At 48.5% G+C, this 23,572-nt stretch overlaps 1 protein-coding gene across 1 annotated transcript in view; it reads left to right on the forward strand.

Annotated features, from left to right (window-relative positions):
• The first annotated feature begins 512 nt into the window (after nucleotides 1–512).
• Nucleotides 513–23,572, forward strand: part of aspdh (aspartate dehydrogenase domain containing) — a 73,004-nt gene continuing 49,944 nt past the window's right edge. Inside the window, exons 1-4 of the mRNA XM_041210529.1 lie at nucleotides 513–567; nucleotides 9,081–9,225; nucleotides 9,815–9,899; nucleotides 15,000–15,149. Of these exons, the coding sequence (XP_041066463.1) occupies nucleotides 513–567; nucleotides 9,081–9,225; nucleotides 9,815–9,899; nucleotides 15,000–15,149 (435 nt within the window). The remainder of the gene's footprint in view (nucleotides 568–9,080; nucleotides 9,226–9,814; nucleotides 9,900–14,999; nucleotides 15,150–23,572) is intronic.

Consider the following 23,572-nt stretch of genomic DNA (forward strand, 5'->3'; position numbering starts at 1 on the left):
TATTAATCAACATTTCCTCAAATGTTCAGTGCTCGCTACCTTTCAATTTTTTGCGTGGCATCTCAGCAAGAACATTGTTGTTGTCATGTAGGAAGCATAGCAGCCAATCTGTGCACAACAAGCTCCCACAAATAGCAATGTATTTGTGTGAGGCATTGTGAAGTGGGCTCCAAGCAAGCCTAGACCATATGGATTTGATACTCCCATGTTCAGCAATCGCTGGCCGGAGTGAACACAGCCTGTTGTTAGTATAAATTCTCCAATATCTCTGTGCTGACAACAGCAGAGACCCACGAGCTGCCATTTAAATTTGACAACATTGAGTGAGATTCCCTCACCTTGACCAACAGGCTGTTGCGGGACTTGGAAACAATTTAAGTGAGACCAGGGAAATCAGAGTTCACCTGAGAAATGCACCCACCCTCAAAATACAAATACAAAAGCCTCCACATTCCCCTCTGACTGTGTCTTTCAGGAGAGAGCCCAGGAGCAGGATTATACCAGAGGTTGCAATGGCTCAAGAGGGCAAACTTCGGAGAATTGGGATCATCGGTTTTGGTCACTTAGGTAGGTTGGCATTTTTCAGTAACCTTTCACATCCTCAGGACATCCCCAAAGAATGTCACAGTCAACAAAGTTCTTTTGAAATATTGTCACTCTTGTCGAACATGCCGCATCCAATTTGCGCTCAGGGAAGATTGCACAAATACCAAGATGATAATGATCAAAGAAGTTGTTGATTGAGGAATAAATATGGGTCAGGACACTGGGGATAACACCCCTACTCTTCTTTGAAATAGGGCAATGGGATCTTTGACATCCACCTCTAGCAGGCAGATAGGGTCTCAGTTTAACATCTCATCTGAAAGACAGTACATCTGTCAGTACAGCATCCCCTCAGTACTACACTGGAGCGTGAACCTAGGGATTTGTGCTCAAGCTTTAGGATGGGACTTGAATGTGGAACATTGTGACTCAGAGGTAAGTAAAATGCTACCAACTGAGCCTCAGCTTCCATGTTGATTGGACAAAAAAAGGGTTAAATCTCTCCAGCACTTTCTCACATCCTCAGGACATCCCAAAAACTGCACAGCCAAGTAAGTTCTCTTGAAGTGCAGTCAACTGTTGGAAAGTAGGAAATATGGCAACCAATTTGTAGAATCATAGAATGGATACAGCACAGAAGAAGGCCATTCTGCCCATTGTGTCTGTTCTGGCTCTCATAAGGAGCAATCCACCTAATGCCACTCCCTGCCCTCTTCCAACATCTCTGCACATTCTTCCCTTTCAGATATTTAGAAAATTCAAATGTTGTAAAATTTACAGCACAGAAGGAGACCATTCTGCCCATCACGTCTTTACCAGCCAAAAAATGAGCCATCAGCCTTATCCCATTTTCTAACATTTGGTCCGTGGCCCTGGGAGGACTTCAGCTGCATATCCAGACCCTTTTAAATGAGTTGAGAGTTTCTGACTCTACTACCCTATCAGGCAGTGAGTTCCAGACCCTTACCACCCCCTGGGTGAAAACAATTTTCCTCACCTCTCCTCTAATCCTTCTACTTTAAATCTATGTCTCCTAGTCACTGACCTCCCTGCTAAGGGAAGCAGGTCCTTCCCAACCACTCTCTCCATGCCTCTCGCAACCTTTACACTTCGATCAAATCTCCCAAGAAAGAGTGAGGAGATTAAGAAAATTACTATCAGCAGGGAAAACAAATTGGAGAAACTTAAGGGACTAAAATCTGACAAATCCCCAGGACCTGGTGGCCCTCAGGTTCTAAACCAGATAGCTCCAGATATAGTGGATATGTTAGCGATGATTTTCCAGAATCCCTTAGATTTGGGAATGGTCCCATTAGATTGGAAGTTGACAAGTGCTTTATCGCTTTTCAAGAAGGGAGGCAGAGAGAAAACAGTGAACTACAAGCCAGTTAGTCGAACATCAGTTGTTGGGAAAATACTGGAATCTATTATTAAGGAGATCTTAACAATGCACTTAGAAAGCATGGTATGATGAGAACAAGTCAACATGAAGGGAAATCCTGTTTAACAATTTATTTCAGATTTTTGAGGATATAATTAGTAGGGTAGATACAGGGAAACCAGTAGATGTAGCGTACCTGGATTTCCAAAAGGCATTCGATAAGGAGCCATACAAAAGGTTAATCGGCAAGGTAAGGGCTCAAGGAGTTATGGGTAATATTTTAGTATGGGTAGAGGATTGGTTAAGGGATAGAAAGCAGAGAGTGGGCATAAACGAGGCTTTTTCAAGTTGGCAGACAGTGAATAGTGGAGTGCTGCAAGGATCAGTGCTGGGACCTCAGCTATTTACAATCTATATTAATGACTTAGATGAAGAGACAGAGATTAATTTATCTAAGTTTGCTGATGTTACAAAACTAGGTGGGAAAGTAAGCTGTGGGGAGACACAGAGAGGCTGCAAAGAGATATAAGCAGGTTAAGAGAGCAGTCAACAACATGGAAGATGGGGTATAATGTAGAGAAGTGTGAAGTTATTCACTTTGATCATAAGTATAGTAAAGCAGAGTATTTTATAAAAAGGTGTGAAACTTGCAAGTCTTGATGTTCAAAAAGACTTGGGTGTGTTTGTACAAGGACTGGAAAAAGTTAACATGCAGGTACAGCAAGCAATTAGGAAGGCAAATGGCATATTGGCCTTTATTGCAAGAGGCTTGGAATACAAGAATAAAAATGTCTTGCTACAGTTGAACAAGGTTTTAGAGTACTGTGTGCAGTTTTGGTCTCCACCTTTAAGGAAGGATATGCTTATATTGGAGACTGTGCAGCAAACGTTCACTAGATTGGTCCCTGGGATGAGGGGGTTGTCCTATGATGAGAGGCTGAGTAAATTGGGCTTAGATTCTCTGGAGTTTATAAGAACGAGAGACAATCACACTGAAACATATAACTTTCCAAAGGGGATTGACAGGATAGACACTGAGAGATTGTTTCCACTGGTCGGCGAATCTAAAACACAGGGGCACAGCCTCAGGGGAAGAAGCCGATCATTTAGGACTGAGACGAGGAGAAATTTCGTCACAGAAAAGGTTATAATTCTTCAAAATTCTCTACCCCAAGGGGTTGTGGATGCTCCATTGTTGAATATATTTAAGACTGAGATAGACAAATTTTTGGGAATTGAGGAAATTAAGGGGTATGGGGAGCAGGCAGCAAAATGGAGTTCAAGCTCAAGATCAGCCATGACCATAGACCTTATGGTCTACTCCTACTCCTATTGTGTTCTCCCCTCAGCCTCCTCTGTTCCAAGGAAAACCGCAGGCTCCAGTCTATCCAATCTTTCCTCATAGCTGCATTTTTCCAGTCCTGGTAACATCCTCATAAGTCTCCTCTGTACCCTCTCCAGTATAATAACATCCTTTTTGTAATGAGGTGACCAGAACTGCACACAGTACTCAAGCTGTGGCCTAACTAATGATTTATATAGTTCCAGCATAAGCTCCCTGCCCTTATATTCTATAACTCAACAAACAAAGGAAAGTATTCCACACGCCTTCCTAAGCACCTTATCAACCTGTCCTGCCTACCTTCAGGATGCATTCCAAAGTCCCTCACTTCCTCGAAAGCTCTCAGGCATCACCTCACACTTCTCTGGGCTGAATTCCATTTGCCAATTTTCTGCCCATCTGACCAGTCCATTGATACCTTCCTGCAGTCCACACCTTCACTATCAGCCACACGGCCAATTTTTATGTCATCGGCAAACTTCTCGATTGTGCCCACTACATTTAAGTCCAAATCATTAATATATACTGCATAAAGCAGGGGACCTAGTACTGAACCTTGCGAAACCCCACAGCAAACAGCCTTCCAGTTACAAAAACACCTGTCAATCATTCCCCTTTGTTTCCTGCCACTGAGTCAATCTTGCATTTTTTTAATCATTCGTGGGATGGGGGCATTGCTGGCTAGGCTCACATTTATTGCCCATCCCTAATTGCCCTTGAGAACTGAGTAGCTTGCTAGGCCGGTTCAGAGTCAACCACATTGCTGTGGGTCTGGAGTCACGTGTAGGCCAGACCAGGTAAGGACGGCAGGTTTCCTTTCCAAAAGGACATTAGTGAACCAGATGGGTTATATGACAATTGTCTCATGGTCATCATTTTAATCCCAGATTGTTTTACTGAATTCAAATTTCACTATCTGCTGTGGTGGGATTCAAACCTGGATCCCCAGAGCATTATCCTGGGTCTCTGATTACTAGTCCAGTAACAACACCACTACACCAGCTCCCCTCAGCTTGCTACATGCCCCTGGATCCCACAGGATTTTGTGTTTTTAACCAGTCTGCCATGTGAGACTGTTATGGCACAGCAGATGGTAAATACTGAGCTGTTCAAATCCCAGGGGGAAACTTGAAATAACTGTCACAACTATTTTAGAATTTGTATTTATTTTGAGATGTGTACCTTGAATTCAGTAATAATAAGACCACTAAGTCTTATAGGTTTCTTACAAAACTAAATTAAACATTTATTAATAGAAAAATGATTTTAAGCTCATACATAGGTTTACAAATTACTACCATGATAACTCCTAGCTCTCCTGGTTAATCTAACTCCCAGTTACACCTCTGTTAAAGCAACAATAAAACTCATAGATTTAAACAGACCCAGGCAAAGTACACCCCCTGGACAGTCAAATTCAACGTGAGATTTTCTCAGTTTCAGTTCCTTGTAGACAGCAGCTTGAGGCTTAGATGCTGGAGGCTTTTCACACTTGTGTTAGATGCCTTCTCCCCTTAGGCATAACCTCATCTCCTTTATACATGTTCCTCCCTATTTAATGTAAATCTCATTGTTCCAATATTTCTTTGGACTTTACCTTTCTAATAATAAAAATCTTTTGTAGTACTCAATTTTATCAGTAATCTTTGGGAAAAATAAACACAGTGTTTGGCTTAGCCTCTGTTGGCTAGGTGTAACACCTTACCACCTCTTTGAAATTCATTACTCGGGTCTATCTAAAAATGCAAATTTTCCTTTTACACCTCACATTCTGCAACTTCAACCATGTTTACCTAATTAACATGTCAAACCTAGCTTCTCTTCTGACACATCAAAGCCTTAAGTCCTATACACAGACACACACACACACACAATTCCTATCCTTACAATAAATTCCAATAACATTATGAAAATGATTATATTTTCCTGACAGAGACCTTGACAAAAACCTTGCTAAAATCCATGTAGGCCATCTGCACTATTATCATCAATGCTCCTCATTACCTCTTCAAAAAATTCAATCAAGTTAGTCAGACACAATCTCCCCTTAATAAATCCACGCTGAGTGTCCGGGATCACTCCTAGCCTTTCTCAGTGACAGTTTATCCTGTCTCTCAGAATTGATTCCAATAATTTGCCCACTACTGAGGTTACTGGCCTGTAACTAATCGGTCTATCTCTTGCTCCATTTTTCAATAAAGATACAACATTCGCAGTCCTCCAATCCCCTGGCACGACACCTGTATCCTGTGAGGATTGGAAAATGATGGTCACAGCTTCCGTTATTTCCTCCGTGGCTTCTTTTGACAGCCCAGGGTACATTTCATCCGGCCCTGATGACTTATCCACTTTCAAAGATGGCAATCCCCTTAATACCATCTCTCTCCCTCTCTCCCTGTGTTTATCACATCCAATATTCCACACTCCTCCTCCTTAACTACAATGTCTCATCATCCCCCTCTTTTGTAAAGACAGGCACAAAGTATTCATTAACTATGTACCCAAGTCTTCCACCTCGACACATAGGTTACCTTTTTGGTCTTTTATGGGGCCTACTCTCCCCTTAGTTATCCCCCTACTCTTAACATATTGATAAAACACCTTTGGGTTCTCCTTGATTTTATTTGCCAATATTCTTCCATGCTGACTCTTTGCTTTCCTAATGTCCTTTATGATTTCACTCCTCCTCTTTCTATACTTGTTGTGTGTGGTGGCTTAGTTGGTACTATTGATAGAGTTTATGTGCAGATACTTCTTGGTGGAAACTTTAAGATTATTTACAAGGTACTCAGCAGCAACTACACGTGTGCTTTCGACTCCAACTCTATCTCTACACAACTAAGCACTGAGGCAGCCTGCGCTACTCTCCTATTGGGTACTAAAGATCATGTGATCTTCCTTACCAAGCATTATCCTTAAAGTTATATCACACACTAAATAAAACCATAGTTACTATAATACTCCTCTTGGCTTTCTGTAGTATTGAGTTCTTAGTGTCTGACATAAGTTTTCCTTTTCTGCCTTGTCTCACCCTGTAAGCTCCTTGACCATGCGGGGGCTCTAGATTCGGCCACCCATTTTTCAGCCTTTTTCTTTATGGGAACATGTTTAACCTGAACCTCTGGAATCTCACCTTTGAATGCCCCCCACTGCTCAGACACTGATTTACCTTCAAGAAGCTGTTTCCAGTCCATTCTTGCTAAATCACTCCACAGCTTAGTAAACTTGGCCAAAGTCCAATTTAGAATTTTAGCTCCTGTTCTATTTTTGTCCTTTTCCATAACTATGTTAAAACTAACTGAATTATGATCACCACCATTTAAATGCTCTCCCACTGCCACTCCTTCCACCTGCCCAGCTTCATTTCCTAAAACTAAGTCCTGAACAGCGCCCTCGCATGTTGGACATGCTACATACTGACCAAAAAAGGTTCTGCTGTATGGAATTCTGTTCCCTCAATTCCTTTCACACTGAATCTTCCTGAGTTAATGTTGGGTTAGTTAAATCCCCTAACTATTATCATTTATTATGAGGGGAATTGAATACAAAAGTAGGGAGGTTATGCTTCAGTTATACAGGGCATTGGTGAGACCACATCTGGAGTACTGTGTACAGTATTGATCACCTTATTTAAGGAAGGATGTAAATGCGTTGACAGCAGTTCAGAGAAGGTTTACCAGACTAATACCTTGAATGGGTGGCTTGTCTTAAGAGGAATGGTTGGATAAACGAGACTTGTATCCACTGGAGTTTAGAAGAGTAAGAGGCGACTTGACTGAAACATATAAGATCCTGAGGGGTCTTGACAGGGTGGATATGGAGAGGATGTTTCCTCTTGTGGGGCAATCTAGAACTAGGGGTAACTATTTAAAAATAAGGGGTTGCTCATTTAAACCAGAGATGAGGAGATTTTTTTTTTCTCTCAGAGGTTCGTGAGTCTTTGGAACTCTCTTCCTCAAAAGGCAGTGGAAGCAGAGTCTTTGAATATTTTTAAGGCAGAGGTAGATAGATTCTTGATTAACAAGGGGGTGAAAGGTTACCTGGGGTAGGCAGGAATGTGGGGTTGAGGTTACAATCAGATCAGCCATGATCTTAATGAATGGCGGAGCAGGCTCCAGGGGCTGAGGGGCCTACTCCTGCTCCCATTTTGTATGTTTGTAAACATGTTCATATTTACTTCTCAATCGTTTTGCACTTCTTAGAGATTTGCCTACGTATTTACTCTTCTACATCCCTCCAACTGTTGAGGTCTATCATATACTCCTGAGAGTGTGGCTGTCCCTTTTACTGTTCTTTCACTCAATCCATATGACCTAATGTGATGGTCCTTCAAAAATATCATTCCTCCTCACAGCTGTGATTGTTCCTTTGACCAAAATTGCCATCTCCCCCTCTTTTTTTATCCCCCTCTCTATCTTGGCTGAAAACCCTGTAACCAGGAATGTTAAGGTGCCATCCTCTGCCTCTTTAAGCCAGGGTGTTCTGCCGCTGCTCAGTGACATCCTTGACCCTGGCACCAGGGAGGCAACACACCATCCTGGATTCACGTCTGAGGCCACAGAAATGCCTATCTATTCCCATAACTTATCGAATCACCTATCATTATTCCTCTTCCAATCTTCCTTGTTCCCCCCCGTACACATGAGCCACCCATGGTACCATGGACTTGGCTCAGGCTGCATTCCCCCGATGAACCTTCACTCTCATCAGTATTCAGAGCTCTCCAGGGTCGGAGAGTGGGATGTAATCCGAGGACCCCTGCACTACCTGCCTGTTTCTTTTCGACTGCCTGATGGTCACCCATTCCCCCTCTCTCTGCATATTCTTAAACTGCAGGGTGACCACATCGATAAACACGCCATCTACGTACCTCTCAACCTCACGATACTCCATAGGGACACCAGCTGCTGCTCAAGTTCTGAAACCCAGAGCTTAAGCTGCTGCAACGAACAACACTTCCTGCACAAATGGTTATCCAGGAAGGGACCTGTCCTGAGTTCCCATGTAGCACAGGATGGGCTCGCTTTAGGTTGGAGCAGCCCTGCAATTTCTCTATTTATTGACTATAACTTGGTTACTGCAGATCAACCTTACCGCTGGTTAAAAAAAACCTTACCAATACCAGTAAAGCTTTACCAATACTAATAAAACTTACAACTATTAATAAACCTTACTAATACTGTACTGATAGACCTTTCCAACACTTAGTACATCTTACTCGTGGTAATAAACCTTAAAAATAAAAGATAAGAATGACCAGCTGCTCACTTGTTGCTTATTGTTAATAGTTAATATCATAAACGTTCTTTACACTCCACAAGCAGCAATACTCACAAGCCAATCAAATGACAACTTTGCTCTGATGTTACTGTTCACTTCTTTTTTCAAACCTAAGGCACTCCTAGTCCTCTCTGCCTCACTCCTGAAGGTAAGTGTCCTAGGCCTCACTCCTCAGGCTTTATTCATCTGCCCCCAGCTGTGTTCCATCTGCAGGCCCACCTCACACCCAAAGGTAAGCGCTGGTCCTCTTTTCTCACTCTCTTCAGGTCTCATAGGTAAAGCAGGCTCCCACAAAAAGCAATGTGATAATAACTATCTGTTTTAGTGATGTTGGTTCAAGAATAAATGTTGGCCAGAACTCCCCTGTTTAATGGGGTCACTCTGACTGTCTTTGTAGGGGAATCTCTGGATACCTCCTATTCAGATGATATCCTGAAGATAGGATCTCTCACTCAGTCTTGATATTTGCAGATGTTTTTGTGATGTTGAAGAGTATATAAGCTCAAACTCATCTCTCTTCATACCTGGTAGGTCAGTACCTGACAGAGATGATTGAGGAAGAAGGGCATCAACATGGTATTGAACTGGCCTTTGTGTGGAACAGAAACCCGAAAAAGATGGAAGGGAAAGTCCGAAAGGAGCTGCAGCTGGAGGATCTGAACAAGTTTGTTGAGAGGTGAGTGACCTCACTTTCATATAAGAGGAATGGTGCAGCCCCAGCTGGAGTATTGTAGCCAGTACTGGGCAACAGGAGGATATCATGGGCCTTGGAAAGGGTATAAAAGTGATTTACCAGAATGAGTGCTAGCAGGGTGGAGGGGTTGAAAGATGAGACTAACTGGGCAGAAGACAAAACAGTTGATGGCAAAGTGGGAGATGGATGGAAGAAATGTTCTGCAGATGAGTTTAAAAAGCGGATTGTGTGAGCTGTGAGACATGGGGCTGAAAGAAGTCCTGAGAATTTGGTTCAATGGACTTTCAGATCAGCCTGCCAAGAGCATCCTGTCCTCAGTGCCCGGGAAATGAAGGGGCAAGGGGTGGCGAAATTCACTGCCTTGCTAAGCTGGGATTTATGTAATCTCATGATCACTTGTTTTGTTAGTCTGCCTTCCTCCCAAGAGCAAGGAGGATCCGCTTCAGACCTTGTCTTGGATTCTTGTCTTTACGGTGAAGGGATCAGAGAAACAGCAAGGGAGCTTTTTGCAGTTTGATGGATTTCAGATTGTTGTCCAGGGCCACAATTATTGGCTGTTTCCCTTCTTCAGATGTGCTGACCTTATTGTCGAAGTCGCTCATCCTCGGATAATAAAGGAATATGGTGAGGAGTTCCTCAAACATGCAGATTGTATGGTAAGTTTGCCATTGTAATTGCATCCCAGGATACTGAGGTAAGTGAGGGTGGAAACTGCAGAGGCACTAGTGATAATCTTCCAATCTTCCTTAGACACAGAGGAGGTGCCAGAGGACTGGAGAACTGCAAATGTTACACCCTTGTTCAAAAAGGTGTGCAAGGATAAAGCCGGTAACTACAGACCAGTCAGTTTGACTTCGGTGGTAGGGAAACTTCTGGAAACGAGAGTTCAGGACAAAATCAACAGTCAATAAGACAAGAACAGAATAATTAAGGAAAGTCAGCATGGGTTTCTTAAGGGAAAATCAGGTTTAACTAACTAAACTGCAGTTTTTATAAGGAGGTAACTGAGAAGGTTGATAAAGGAAACACTGTTGATATGGTGTATTTATATTTTCAAAAGGCATTTGATCCAATGCCACACAACAGACTTGTGAACAAAATTCTAGCTCTTGGAATAAAAGGGAAAGTCGGCACTTGGATAAGAAATTGGCTGAGTGTCAAGAAACAGAGAGTAGTAATAAATGGTTGTGTTTTAGGTTGGAGGAAGGTTTTTTGTGGAGTTCCTCAGGGATCAGTGTTGGGACCCTTCTCTTCCTGATATATATTAATGACTTAGACTGTGGTGTACAGGGCATGATTTCAAAATTTACAGATGATACGAAGATTGGAAATGTTGTCAACTGTGATGGGTTTAGTCTTGAACTTCAAAAGGACATAGACATGTTGGTGGATTGGGCAGACAAGTGGTAGATGAAGTTCAATTCAGAGAAATGTGAGGTGATTCCTTTTGGCAGGGAAGATATGGTGAGACAGTATAAAATAAAGGGAGAGAGTTTAAAGAAGGTGCAGGAACAGACCTCGGTATTTAAATACGTAGGTCATGGAAGATGGCAGGGCATGTTGAGAGAGCAGGAAATCAAGCAGGTAGCATATTAGGCGTTATTAATAGGGGCATTGAGTAGAAGAATAAGGAGGTCATGTTGAAATTGTATAAGACACTAGTTAGGCCTCATCTGGAGGACTAGTCCAGTTCTGAGCACCATACTTGAGGAAGGATGTGAAGGCATTGGAGAGAGTACAGAGGAGGTTCACAAGAATGATTCCCAGCATAAAGAACTGTAGCTACAAGGATAAATTGGAGAGGTTGGATCTGTGTTCATTGGAGAAAAGAAGGCTGAGAGAGGACTTGATAGAGGTATTCAAAACCCTGAGGGGTATGGACAAGGTAAATAGTGAGCAACTATTCCTACTCAAGACAGCATCAAGAACTAGAGGGCACAGATTCAAAGTAATTGGCAAAAGGAGAAAAAGTGATGTGAGAGAAAAACATTTTCACCCAGAGGGTGATTGGAGTCTGGAACGAACTGTGAGAGGGTGGTGGAGGCAGGTTCAATCGAGGTATTCAAAAGGGAATTGGATTGCTACCTGAAAAGAAGAGTGTGCAGGGTTACAGGGATAAGGCAGGGGAGCGGGACTAGGGAGAATGCTCTTTCAGAGAGCCAGTGCAAACTCGATGGGCCAAATGGCCTCCTTCTGCACTGTAAAGATTCTGTGATTCAATTTGTTGGTAGCTTTTGATGGAGCCCATAGGACACAGAATAAAAGTAACTTTCTTTAAGTGAAGAGTGGAGTGGTAGGAGGAGGTGCAGATAAAACTCTACTCCTCTCTTTGCCCCTTGTTGAAATCCTTAACTCTCATTCCTTAAGGAACACCTCATGGGTGACAACAACAATTAACAGGATCTTGAACAATGAGAAACATTGGAAAGCACCTAACAAGGCAGGATCAAAGCAAAAAATTGGACTAGAAGTGGCGAGATTAAGATGGGTGATGAAAAGCTCCATCAATTAGGTGGAGTTTTAAAGGGAAGCCTGAAAGGAGGAGAGGGAGGTGAAATGGAGGAGAGGGAGGTGAAGCGGAGGAGAGGGAGGTGATGTGGAGGAGTGGGAGGTGAAGCGGAGGAGAGGGAGGTGAAGCAGAGGAGAGGGAGGTGAAATGGAGGAGAGGGAGGTGAAATGGAGGAGAGGGAGGTGAAGCGGAGGAGAGGGAGGTGAAGCGGCGGAGAGGGAGGTGAAGTGGAGGAGAGGGAGGTGAAGTGGAATGGAGGGAGGTGAAGTGGAGGAGAGGGAGGTGAAGTGGAATGGAAGGAGGTGACATGGAATGGAGGGAGGTGAAGTGGAGGAGAGGGAGGTGAAGTGGAGGAGAGGGAGGTGAAATGGAGGAGAGGGAGGTGAAGTGGAGGAGAGGGAGGTGATGTGGAGGAGAGGGAGGTGATGTGGGGGAGTGGGAGGTGAAGCAGAGGAGAGGAAGGTGAAATGGAGGAGAGGGAAGTGAAGCGGAGGAGAGGGAGGTGATGTGGAGGAGAGGGAGGTGCTGTGGAGGAGTGGGAGGTGAAGCGGAGGAGAGGGAGGTGAAGTGGAGGAGAGGGAGGTGAAGCGGAGGAGAGGGAGGTGAAGTGGAGGAGAGGGAGGTGATGTGGAGGAGTGGGAGGTGAAGCGGAGGAGAGAGAGGTGATGTGGAGGAGTGGGAGGTGAAGCGGAGGAGAGGGAGGTGAAGGGGAGGAGAGGGAGGTGAAGCGGAGGAGAGGGAGGTGAAGGGGAGGAGAGGGAGGTGAATGGAAGGAGAAGGAGGTGAAAAGGAGGAGAGGGAGGTGAAATGGAGGAGTGGGAGGTGAAGCTGAGGAGAGGGAGGTGAAGCAGAGGAGAGGGAGGTGAAATGGAGGAGAGGGAGGTGAAGTGGAGGAGAGGGAGGTGAAGCAGAGGAGGGGGAGGTGAAGCGGAGGAGAGGGAGGTGAAGTGTAATGGAGGGAGGTGAAGTGGAGGAGAGGGAGGTGAAGTGGATTAGAGGGAGGTGAAGTGGAGGAGAGGGAGGTGAAGCGGAGGAGTGGGAGGTGAAGCGGAGGAGAGGGAGGTGAAGTGGAGGAGAGGGAGGTGAAGTGGAGGAGAGGGAGGTGAAGCGGAGGAGAGGGAGGTGAAGCGGAGGAGAGGGAGATGAAGTGGAATGGAGGGAGGTGAAGTGGAATGGAGGGAGGTGAAGTGGAGGAGAGGGAGGTGAAGTGGAGGAGAGGGAGTTGAAGGGGAGGAGAGGGAGGTGAAGCGGAGGAGAGGGAGGTGAAGGGGAGGAGAGGGAGGTGAAGGGAAGGAGAAGGAGGTGAAGTAGAGGAGAGGGAGGTGAAATGGAAGAGTGGGATGTGAAGCGGAGGAGAGAGAGGTGAAGCAGAGGAGAGGGAGGTGAAATGGAGGAGAGGGAGGTGAAGTGGAGGAGAGGGAGGTGAAGTGGAGGAGAGGGAGGTGAAGCGGAGGAGAGGGAGGTGAAGCAGAGGAGGGGGAGGTGAAGCAGAGGAGAGGGAGGTGAAGTGGAGGAGAGGGAGGTGAAGTGGAGGAGAGGGAGGTGAAATGGAGGAGAGGGAGATGAAGTGGAGGAGAGGGAGGTGATGTGGAGGAGGGGGAGGTGATGTGGGGGAGTGGGAGGTGAAGCGGAGGAGAGGGAGGTGAAATGGAGGAGAGGGAGGTGATGTGGAGGAGAGGGAGGTGATGTGGAGGAGTGGGAGGTGAAGCGGAGGAGAGGGAGGTGAAGCAGAGGAGAGGGAGGTGAAATGGAGGAGTGGGAGGTGAAATGGAGAAGAAGGAGGGGAAGCGGTGGAGAGGGAGGTGATGTGGAGGAGAGGGAGGTGAAGTGGAGGAGAGGGAGGTGAAGCGGAGGAGAGGGAGGTGAAGTGGAATGGAGGGAGGTGAAGTGGAATGGAGAGAGGTGAAGTGGAGGAAAGGGAGGTGAAGTGGAGGAGAGGGAGGTGAAGTGGACGAGAGGGAGTTGAAGGGGAGGAGAGGGAGGTGAAGGGAAGGAGAAGGAGGTGAAGTGGAGGAGAGGGAGTTGAAGGGGAGGAGAGGGAGGTGAAGCGGAGGAGAGGGAGGTGAAGGGGAGGAGAGGGAGGTGAAGGGAAGGAGAAGGAGGTGAAGTGGAGGAGATGGAGGTGAAATGGAGGAGAGGGAGGTGAAGCAGAGGAGAGGGAGGTGAAGTGGAGGAGAGGGAGGTGAAGCGGAGGAGAGGGAGGTGAAGCGGAGGAGTGGGAGGTGAAGCAGAGGAGAGGGAGGTGAAGCAGAGGAGAGGAAGGTGAAGTGGAGGAGAGGGAGGTGAAGCGGAGGAGAGAGAGGTGAAGTGGAGGAGAGGGAGGTGAAGTGGAATGGAGGGAGGTGAAGTGGAATGGAGGGAGGTGAAGTGGAGGAGAGGGAGGGGAAGTGGAGGAGAGGGTGGTGAAGCGGAGGAGAGGGAGGTGAAGCGGAGGAGAGGGAGGTGAAGTGCAGGAGAGGGAGGTGAAGTGGAGGAGAAGGAGGTGAAGCAGAGAAGAGGGAGATGAAATGGAGGAGAGGGTTTCCGGGAGGGAATTCCAGGCAACGCCTTTCAGACAAATGATAACACAGTTTTCCATGTGGGGCAAAAAGCAGGGAATTGCTAAAAGCTGAGCACCTCTCAGTACCTGCTTTGCAGGATTGGCCCCTGACTACTTGGACTGAGACTGCCTGTTGGATGCTTCCAGTCTTCATGTGACACTGAGCACACACTCGAGCTGGGCAAAGTTCAAAGCAAGGTCCAAGAGTGACCGGACCACGTATCCACAGGCTGTACCTCACTGGGGTGCATAGAAATTGATGGATTGTTGCCACTGGCTGGGAATCACTGCCCACAGGGTAGACGCTGAGATTGTACAGCTGCAATGTTAGGGCAGTTTAGAAGCAACTGTGAGATCAGGGAATGTCAAACAAGAGGTTTGAAGATTAGCAACATCACAACATACAGGGAAATCTAGTTAAACATCGAGCACAGACAGAGGCTCAATGGGCTGAATGGTCTCCTTCTATACTGTAAATTCTTTGATTAAAGGGCAAGCCAAAAAGAAAAGTAAGAGCTTGCAGCACTTTCCAAGCTCACAAACAAAACAGTTAAAGAGGCTGATCACGCCTCATCCAATCGCTCAGAAATTCCAACATCTGAGACAGGCACAACTCAGAACAAGTACGTTGCGGTCCAATGCTCTGCCTGCTGAATGACTGCGTTTCCCATTGTTTTCCACACTGGAATAACTTTTCCTGCCTCACAGATTGGGTCTCCAACAGCATTTGCCGAACAGGAAGTGGACACCAAATGTCAAGAAACAGCAAGGAGATACGGACACACGCTGTATATACCCAGTGGGGCACTCTGGGGGGCAGAAGACATCCAAAAAATGGCCAACAGAGGAACACTGAAGGTGAGCAGTCATGGGCTCCAGAACTAGGCAGGGCTCCTCAAGGCAGCCAAACAAGTTGATTTTTCTTCATTTCTCTCTTACTGTACATGTATAGTCCCAGAGTCACCTAGAACAGCTAAAGGTCTCACTGGGTTAGAATGTTAGAAGTGAAGTGAGGCATATAGAGGAAAAAGAAGATAATCTGAACATGGATGGGTGGAGCAAGAGAGTATGTCAAGGAGTAAGGAGCCTGATGGGCTAGTGTGTGTGTGTGAGGGTGGGGAGTAGGATGGGGTACAGTGTGTGTGTGAGAGCATGGGGAGATGGATGGGGTACAGTGTGTGTGAGACGGTGGGGAGTTGGATGGGGTACAGTGTGTGTGAGGGTGGGGTGTTGGATGGGGTATAGTGTGTATGTGTGAGAGGGTGGGGAGTTGGATGTGGTACAGTGTGTGTGAGGGTGGGGTGTTGGATGGGGTATAGTGTGTGTGTGAGAGGGTGGGGAGTTGGATGTGGTACAGTGTGTGTGAGGGTGGGGTGTTGGATGGGGTACAGTGTGTGTGAGAGGGGCGGGGAGATGGATGAGGTATAGTGTGTGTGTGTATGAGGGTGGGGAGTTGGATGGGGTACAGTGTGTGTAAGAGGTTGGGGAGTTGGATGGGATACAGTGTGTGTGAGAGAGGGTGGGGAGTTGGATGGGGTACAGTGTCTGTGAGAGGGTGGGGAGTTGGATGGACTACAGTGTGTGTGTGAGAGGGTGGGGAGTTGGATAGGGTACAGTGTCTGTGAGAGGGTGGGGAGTTGGATGGGGTACAATGTGTGTGTGTGTGTGAGAGGGTGGGGAGTTGGATGGGGTAAGTGTGTGTGTGAGGGTGGTGAGTTGGATGGGGTACAGTGTGTGTGTGAGAGGGTGGGGAGTTGGATGGACTACAGTGTGTGTGTGAGAGGGTGGGGAGTTGGATAGGGTACAGTGTCTGTGAGAGGGTGGGGAGTTGGATGGGGTACAATGTTTGTGTGTGTGAGAGGGTGTGGAGTTGGATGGGCTACAGTGTGTGTATGAGAGGGTGGGGAGTTCGATGGGGCACAGTGTGTGTGAGAGGGTGGGGAGGTGGATGGGGTACAGTGTGTGTTGGTGGGTGGGGAGTTGGATGGGTACAGTGTGTGTGTGTGTGTGTGTGTGTGGGTGGGGAGTTGGATGGGGTGCAGTGTGTGTGTGAGGGGGAGTTGGATGGGGTACAGTGTGTGTGTGAGGGGGAGTTGGAGGGGGTACAGTGTGTGTGTGAGGAAGGGGAGTAGGATGGGGTACAGTGTGTATGAAAAGGGGGTGTTGGATGGGGTACAGTGTCTGTGAGAGGGTGGGGAGCTGGACTGGGTACAGTGTGTGTATCTGTGAGGGCGGGATGTTGGATGGTGTATAGTGTGTGTGTGTCTGTGTGTGTGTGTGTGTGTGTGGGTGGGTGTGGAGTTGGATGGGGTACAGTGCATATGTATGTGGGTGGGGTGTTGGATGGGGTACAGTGCATATGTATGTGGGTGGGGTGTTGGATGGGGTACAGTGTGTGTGTGTGAGAGTGGGGAATTGGATGGGGTACAGTCTGTGTGAGGGTGGGGAGTTGGATGAGGTACAATGTGTGAGAGGTTGGGGAGTTGGATGGGGTACAGTGTGTATAGGAGGGTTGTGAGTTGGATGGGGTACAGTGTTTGTGAGAGGGTAGGGAGTTGAATGGGGTACATATGTGAGTGAGAGGGTGGGGAATTGGATGGAGTACAGTTTGTGTGTGTGAGAGGGTGGGGAGTTGGATGGGGAGCAGTGTGTGTGAGAGGGCGGGAAGTTGGATGGGGTACAGTGTGTGTGAGAGGGTGGGGAGTTGGATGGGGTACAGTGTGTGTGAGAGGGTGGGGAGTTGAATGGGGTACATATGTGAGTGAGAGGGTGGGGAATTGGATGGAGTACAGTTTGTGTGTGTGAGAGGGTGGGGAGTTGGATGGGGAGCAGTGTGTGTGAGAGGGTGGGGAGTTGGATGGAGTACAGTGTGTGTGAAAGGGTGGGGAGTTGGATGGGGTACTGGGTGCGTGTGTGAAGGTGGGGAGCTGGTTCACGTACAGTGTGTGTTTGAGGTTGGGGAGTTGGATGAGGTAGACCGTGTGTGTGTCAGGGTGGGGAGTTGGATAGGGACAGTGTGTGTGAGTGAGGGTGGGGAGTTGGATGGGGTACAGTCTATGTTTGAGAGAGTGCGGGGGGTTGGATGTGGTACAGTGTATGTATGAGAGGTTGGGGGGTTTGGATGGGCTAGAGTGTGTGTGTGAGAGTACGGAGTTGGATGGTGTACAGTGTGTGAGGGTGGTGAGTTGTTTGGGGTACAATGTGTGTGTGTGATGGTGGGGTGTTGGGTGGCGTACAGTGTGTGTGTGAGAGGGAGTTGGATGGGGCACAGTGTGTGTGTGAGAGACGATGGGTAGTTGGATGGGGTACAGTGTGTGTGCATGTGGGTGGTGAGTAGGATGGGGTAAAGTGTGTGTTTGTGTGTGTGTGTGTGTGAGATGGTGGGGAGTTGGATAGGGTGCAGTGTGTGTGAGAGGGTGGGGAGTTGGATGGGGTGCAGTGTGTGTGAGAGGGTGGGGAGTTGGATGGGGTGCAGTGTGTGTGAGTCTCGGGAACTGGCTGGATTACATTGTGTGTGTGTGAGATAGTGTGGATTTGGATGGGGTACGGTGTGTGTGTATGTGGGTCTGGAGTTAGATGGGGTAAAGTGTGTGTGTGAGTGTGAGGAGCTGGATCAGGTACAGTGTGTGTTTGAGGTTGGGGAGTTGGATGAGGTAGACCGTGTGTGTTGGTGGGGAGTTGGACGGGGTACAGTGTGTGTGCGGTGGGGATTTGAATGGGGTACAGAGTGTGTGTGTTAGGCTGGGGAGTTGGATGGGGTACAGTGTCTGTGTGTGTGTGTGTGTGGGTGGGGACTTGCATGGGTTACTGTGTGTGTGTAGGTGGGGACTTGGGTGGGGTACAGTGTGTGTGTATGTGTGTGGGGAGTTTGATGGGGTACAGTGTGTGTGAAGGTGGGTAGTTGGATCACGTACAATGTGTGTTTGAGGTTGGGGAGTTGGATGAGGTAGACTGTGTGTGTGTCAGGGTGGGGAGTTGGATAGAGACAGTGTGTGTGAGTGAGGGTGGGGAGTTGGATGGGGTACACTCTATGTTTGAGAGAGTGGTGGGGTTGTATGTGGTACAGTGTTTGTATGAGAAGGTGGGGAGTTGGATGGGGTGCAGTGTGTGTGAGGGTGGGGAGTTGGATGGGGTACAGTGTGTGTGAGGGTGGGGAGTTGGATGGGGTACAGTGTGTTTGAGGGTGAGGAGCTGGATCAGGTACAGTGTGTGTGTAGGTGGGGACTTGGGTGGGGTACAGTGTGTATGTGGGTGGGGAGTTTGAAGGGGTACAGTGTGTGTCTGTGTGTGAGGATGGGGAGTTGGATGGGATAAAGTGTGTGCGAGGGTGGGGATTTGGATGGCTTACAGTGATTGTTTGAGATGGTAGGGAGTTGGATGGGGTACAAGTGTGTGCGGTTATGTGGGTGGGGAGTTGGATGGGGTACAGTATGTGTGGGTGGGGATTTGAATGGGGTACAGGGTGTGTGTGTGTGAGGGTGGGGAGTTGGATGGAGTACAGTGTGTGTGTAGGTGCGGACTTGGGTGGGGTACAGTGTGTGTGTATATGGGTGGGGAATTTGAAGGGGTACACTGTTTGTCTGTGTGTGAGAGTGGGGAGTTGCATGGGGTACAGCGTGTGTGTGAGGGTGGGGAGTTGCATGGGGTAGACCGTGTGTTTGGGTGGGGACTTGGAATGCATACAGTGTTTGTGTGAGATGGTAGGGAGTTGGATGGGGTACTGTTGTGTGTGTGGGTGGGGACTTGGGTGGGGTACTGTGTGTGTGTGAGTGGGGATTTGGGTGGGGTACAGTGTGTGTGTATGTGGGTGGGGAGTTTGATGGGGTACAGTGTGTGACTGTGTGTGAGGGTGGGGAGTTGGATGGGGTATAGTGTGTGTGTAAGTGGGTGAGGAGTTGGATGGGGTACAGTGTGTGTGTGTTATGTTGAGGATTTGGATGGAGTACAGAGTGTGTTTGTGTGGGTGGGGATTTGGGTGGGGTACAGTGTGTGTGTGGGTGTATGTGTGTGTGATGATGGTGAGTTAGATGGGGTACAGTGTGTGTGTGAGGGTTGGGAGTTGGATGGGTACAGTGTGTGTACGAGGTCAAGGAGTTGGATTGGGTACAGTGTCTGTGAGGATAGAGAGTTTGATGGGGTACGTTCCATCATTGAGATGGTGGGGAATTGGATGGGATACTGTGTGTGTGATGGTGGGGAGTTGGATGGGATACAGTGTGTGTGTGAGAGGGTTGGGAATTGAATGAGGTACTGTGTGTGTGTGTGTGTGTGATGTTGGCAAGTTGGATGGAATACAGAGTGTGTGTGGGAGGGTGTGGATTTAGATAGGGTAACATGTGTGTGAGGGTGGGGAGCTGGATCGGGTACAGTGTGTGTTTGAGGTTGGGGAGTTGGATCAGGTAGACTGTGTGTGTGGGTGGGGAGATGGATGGGGTACAGTATGTGTGCGGTTATGTGGGTGGGGAGTTGGATGGGGTACAGTGTCTGTGTGTGTGAGGGTGGGGAGTTGGATGGGGTACTGTGTCTGTGTGTGTGTGTGTGTGTGTGTGTGTGTGGGTGGGGAGTTGGATGGGGTGCAGTATGTGTGTCAGGATGGGGAGTTGGATGGGGTACAGTGTGGGTGTGAGGGTGGGGAGTTGGATGAGGTAAAGTGTGTGTGAGGGTGGGGAGTTAGATGGGGTAAAGTGTGTGTGAGGGTGGGGAGCTGGATCACATACAGTGTGTGTTTGAGGTTAGGGAGTTGGATGAGGTAGACCGTGTGTGTGGGTGGGGAGTTGGATGGCGTACAGTGTTTGCTTGAGTTGGTAGGGATTTGGATGGGGTACAGTGTGTGTGCAGTTACGTGGGTGGGGAGTTGGATGGGGTACAGTATGTGTGGGTGGAGATTTGAATGGGGTACCGAGTGTGTGTGACAGGGTGGGGAGTTGGTTGGGGTGCAGTGTATGTGTGAGTGGCTGAGTTGAATGGGGTACTGTGTGTGTGTGGATGGTGACTTGGGTGGGGTACAGTTTGTGTGTATGTGGATAGGGAGTTTGATGGGGTACAGTGTGTGTCTGTGTGTGAGGGTGGGGAGTTGGATGGGGTACAGTGTGTGTGTGAGGGTGGGGAGTTGGATGGGGTACTGTGTGTGTGTGAGGGTGGGGAGTTGGATGGGGTACAGTGTGTGTTTGAGGTTAGGGAGTTGGATGAGGTAGGCCGTGTGTGTGGGTGGGGTGTTGGATGGCGTACAGTGTTTGTGTGGGATGGTAGGCAGTTGGATGGGGTACAGTGTGTGTGCGGTTATGTTGGTGGAATTGGATGGAGTACAGTTTGTGTGGGTGGGGATTTGAATGGGGTACAGAGTGTGTGTGTTAGTGTGGGGAGTTGGATGGGATACAGTGTGTATGTGTTAGGGTGGGGAGTTGGATGGGGTACAATGTGTGTGTGTGTGGGTGGGGAGTTGGATGGGGTATAGTGTGTGTGTATGTGGGTGTGGAGTTTGATGGGGTAGTGTTTGTCTGTGTGTGAGGGTGGGGAGTTGGATGGGGTACAGTGTGTGTGTCAGGATGGGGAGTTGGATGCGGTACAGTGTGTGTGTGGGTGGGGAGTTGGATGGGGTACAGTGTGTGTTTGTGGTTGTGTGTGTGTGAGGGTGGGGAGTTGGATGGGGTGCAGTGTGTGTGTGGGTGGGGAGTTGGATGGGGTACAGTGTGTGTGTGTGTGTGTGTGTGTGTCAGGCTGGGGAGTTGGATGGTGCACGGTGTGTATTTAGGTTGGGGAGTTGGATGAGTTAGACCGTGGGGAGTTGGATGGCGTACAGTGTTTGTGTGAGATGGTAGGGAGTTGAATGGGATACAGAGTTTGTGGGTGGGGATTTGAATGGGGTACAGTGTGTGTGTGTGTGAGGGTGGGGAGTTGGATGGGGTACAGTGTGTGTGTGAGGGTGGGGAGTTGGATGGGGTACTGTGTGTGTGTGAGGGTGGGGAGTTGGATGGGGTACAGTGTGTGTTTGAGGTTAGGGAGTTGGATGAGGTAGGCCATGTGTGAGGGTGGGGAGTTGGATGGGGTACAGTGTATATGTGAGAGGGCGGAGATTTGTATTGTGTACACTGTCTGTGAGCGTGGGGAGTTGGATGGGGTACAGTGTAAGTGTGAGAGGGCGGGGATTTGGATTGTGTACACTGTCTGTGAGGGTTGGCTGTTGGATGGGGTTCTGTGTGTGTGTGAGAGAGTGGGCTCTTGGATGGAGTACATTGTGTGTCTGAGAGGGTGGGGAGTTGGATGTGGTACAGTGTGTATGAGAGGGCGGGGTGTTGGTTTGCATACAGAGTCTCTGATGGTGGGGAGTTGGATGGTGTACAGTGTGTGTGATGTGTGTGCGTGGGGAGTAGGATGGGGTGCAATGTGTATGAGGGTGGAGAGTTGAATGGGGTACAGTGTGTGTCTGTGTGTGGGGGTGGAGAGTTGGATGGAGTACAGTGTGTGTGTATGTGGGTGGTGAGATGGCTGGGGTACTGTGTGTGTGTGTGTGTGAGAGGTCGGGGTGTTGGATTGGGTACACTGTCTGTGAGGGTAGAGAGTTGGATGGGGTACATTCCATGACTGAGATGGTGGGGAGTTGGATGGGATAAAGTGTGCGTGTGAGAGGGTTGGGAATTGAATGGGGTACAGTGTGCGCGTGTGTGTGATGGTGGGGAGTTGGATGGGGTACAGAGTGTTTGTGAGGGTGGGGAGTTAGATGGGGTAAAGTGTGTGTGAGGTTGGGGAGCTGAATCACTTACAGTGTGTGTTTGATGTTGGGGAGTTGGATGAGGTAGACCGTGTCTGTGGGTGGGGAGTTGGATGGCGAACAGTGTTTGTGTGAGATTGTAGGGAGTTGGAGGGGGTACAGTGTGTGTGCGGTTATCTGGGTGGGGAGTTGGATGGGGTACAGTATGTGTAGGTGGGGATTTGAATGGGGTACAGAGTGTGTGTATTAGGGTGGGGAGTTGGATGGGGTACAGTGTCTGTGTGTGTGACGGTGGGGAGTTAGATGGGGTACACTGTGTGTGTGTGGGTGGGGAGTTGGATGGGGTACACTGTGTGTGTGTGGGCGGGGAGTTGGATGAGGTACACTGTGTGTGTGTGGGCGGGGAGTTGGATGGGGTACTGTGTGTGTGTGTAGGTGGGAACTTGGGTGGGGTACAGTGTGTGTGTGAGGGCGGGGAGTTGGATGGGGTACAGTGTGTGTGTAGGTGGGGACTTGGATGGGGTACAATGTGTGTGTGAGAGGGTGGGGATTTGGATAGGGTACAGTGTGTGTTTGAGGTTAGGGAGTTGGATGAGGTAGGCAATGTGTGTGGGTGGGGAGTTGGATGGTGTACAGTGTTTGTGTGAGATGGTAGGGAGTTGGATGGGGTACGGTGTGTTTGCGGTTATGTGGGTGGGGACTTGGATGGGGTACAGTATGTGTGGGTGGGGATTTGAATGGGGTACAGTGTCTGTGTGTGAGGGTGGGAAGTTGGATGGGGTAGAGTGTGTGTGTGAGTGGGTGGGGAGTTGGATGGGGTACTGTTGTGTGTGTGGGTGGGGACTTGGGTGGGGTACAGAGTATGTGTATGTGGGTGGGGAGTTTGATGGGTTACCGTGTGTGTCCGTGTGTGAGGGTGGGGAACTGGATGGGGTACAGTGTGTGTAAGACGGGGGTAGTTGGATGGAGTACAGTGTGTGTGTATGTGGGTGGTGAGTTGGATGGGGTACAGCGTGTGTGTGTGTGAGAGGTTGGGGAGTTGGATTCGGTACTGTGTCTGTGAGGGTAGAGAGTTGGATGAGGTACATTCCATGATTGAGATGGTGGGGAGTTGGATGGGATAAAGTGTGTGTGTGAGAGGGTTGGGAATTGAATGGGGTACAGTGTGCGCGTGTGTGTGATGGTGGGGAATTGGATGGAGTACAGAGTGTGTGTGAGGGTGTGGAGTTAGATGGGGTAAAGTGTGTGTGTGAGGGTGGGGAGCTGGATCACATACAGTGTGTGTTTGAGGTTGGGGAGTTGGATGAGGTAGACCGTGTGTGTGGGTGGGGAGTTGGATGGCGTACAGTGTCTGTGTGAGATGGTAGGGAGTTGGATGGGGTACAGTGTGTGTGTGGGTGGGGAGTTGGATGGGGTACAGTGTGTGTGTGTGTGTGTGTGTGTGTGTGTGTGTGAGGTTGGAGATTTGGATGGGGTACAGTGTGTGTGTAAGGGTGGGGAGTTGGATGGGGTACAGTGTGTGTGAGGGTGGAGAGTTGGATGGGGAATAGTGTTGGTGTGAGAGGGTGAGGAG

The sequence above is a fragment of the Carcharodon carcharias genome, chromosome 17 (assembly GCF_017639515.1).
Source record: "Carcharodon carcharias isolate sCarCar2 chromosome 17, sCarCar2.pri, whole genome shotgun sequence".
In the NCBI taxonomy this organism is placed as follows: domain Eukaryota; kingdom Metazoa; phylum Chordata; class Chondrichthyes; order Lamniformes; family Lamnidae; genus Carcharodon; species Carcharodon carcharias.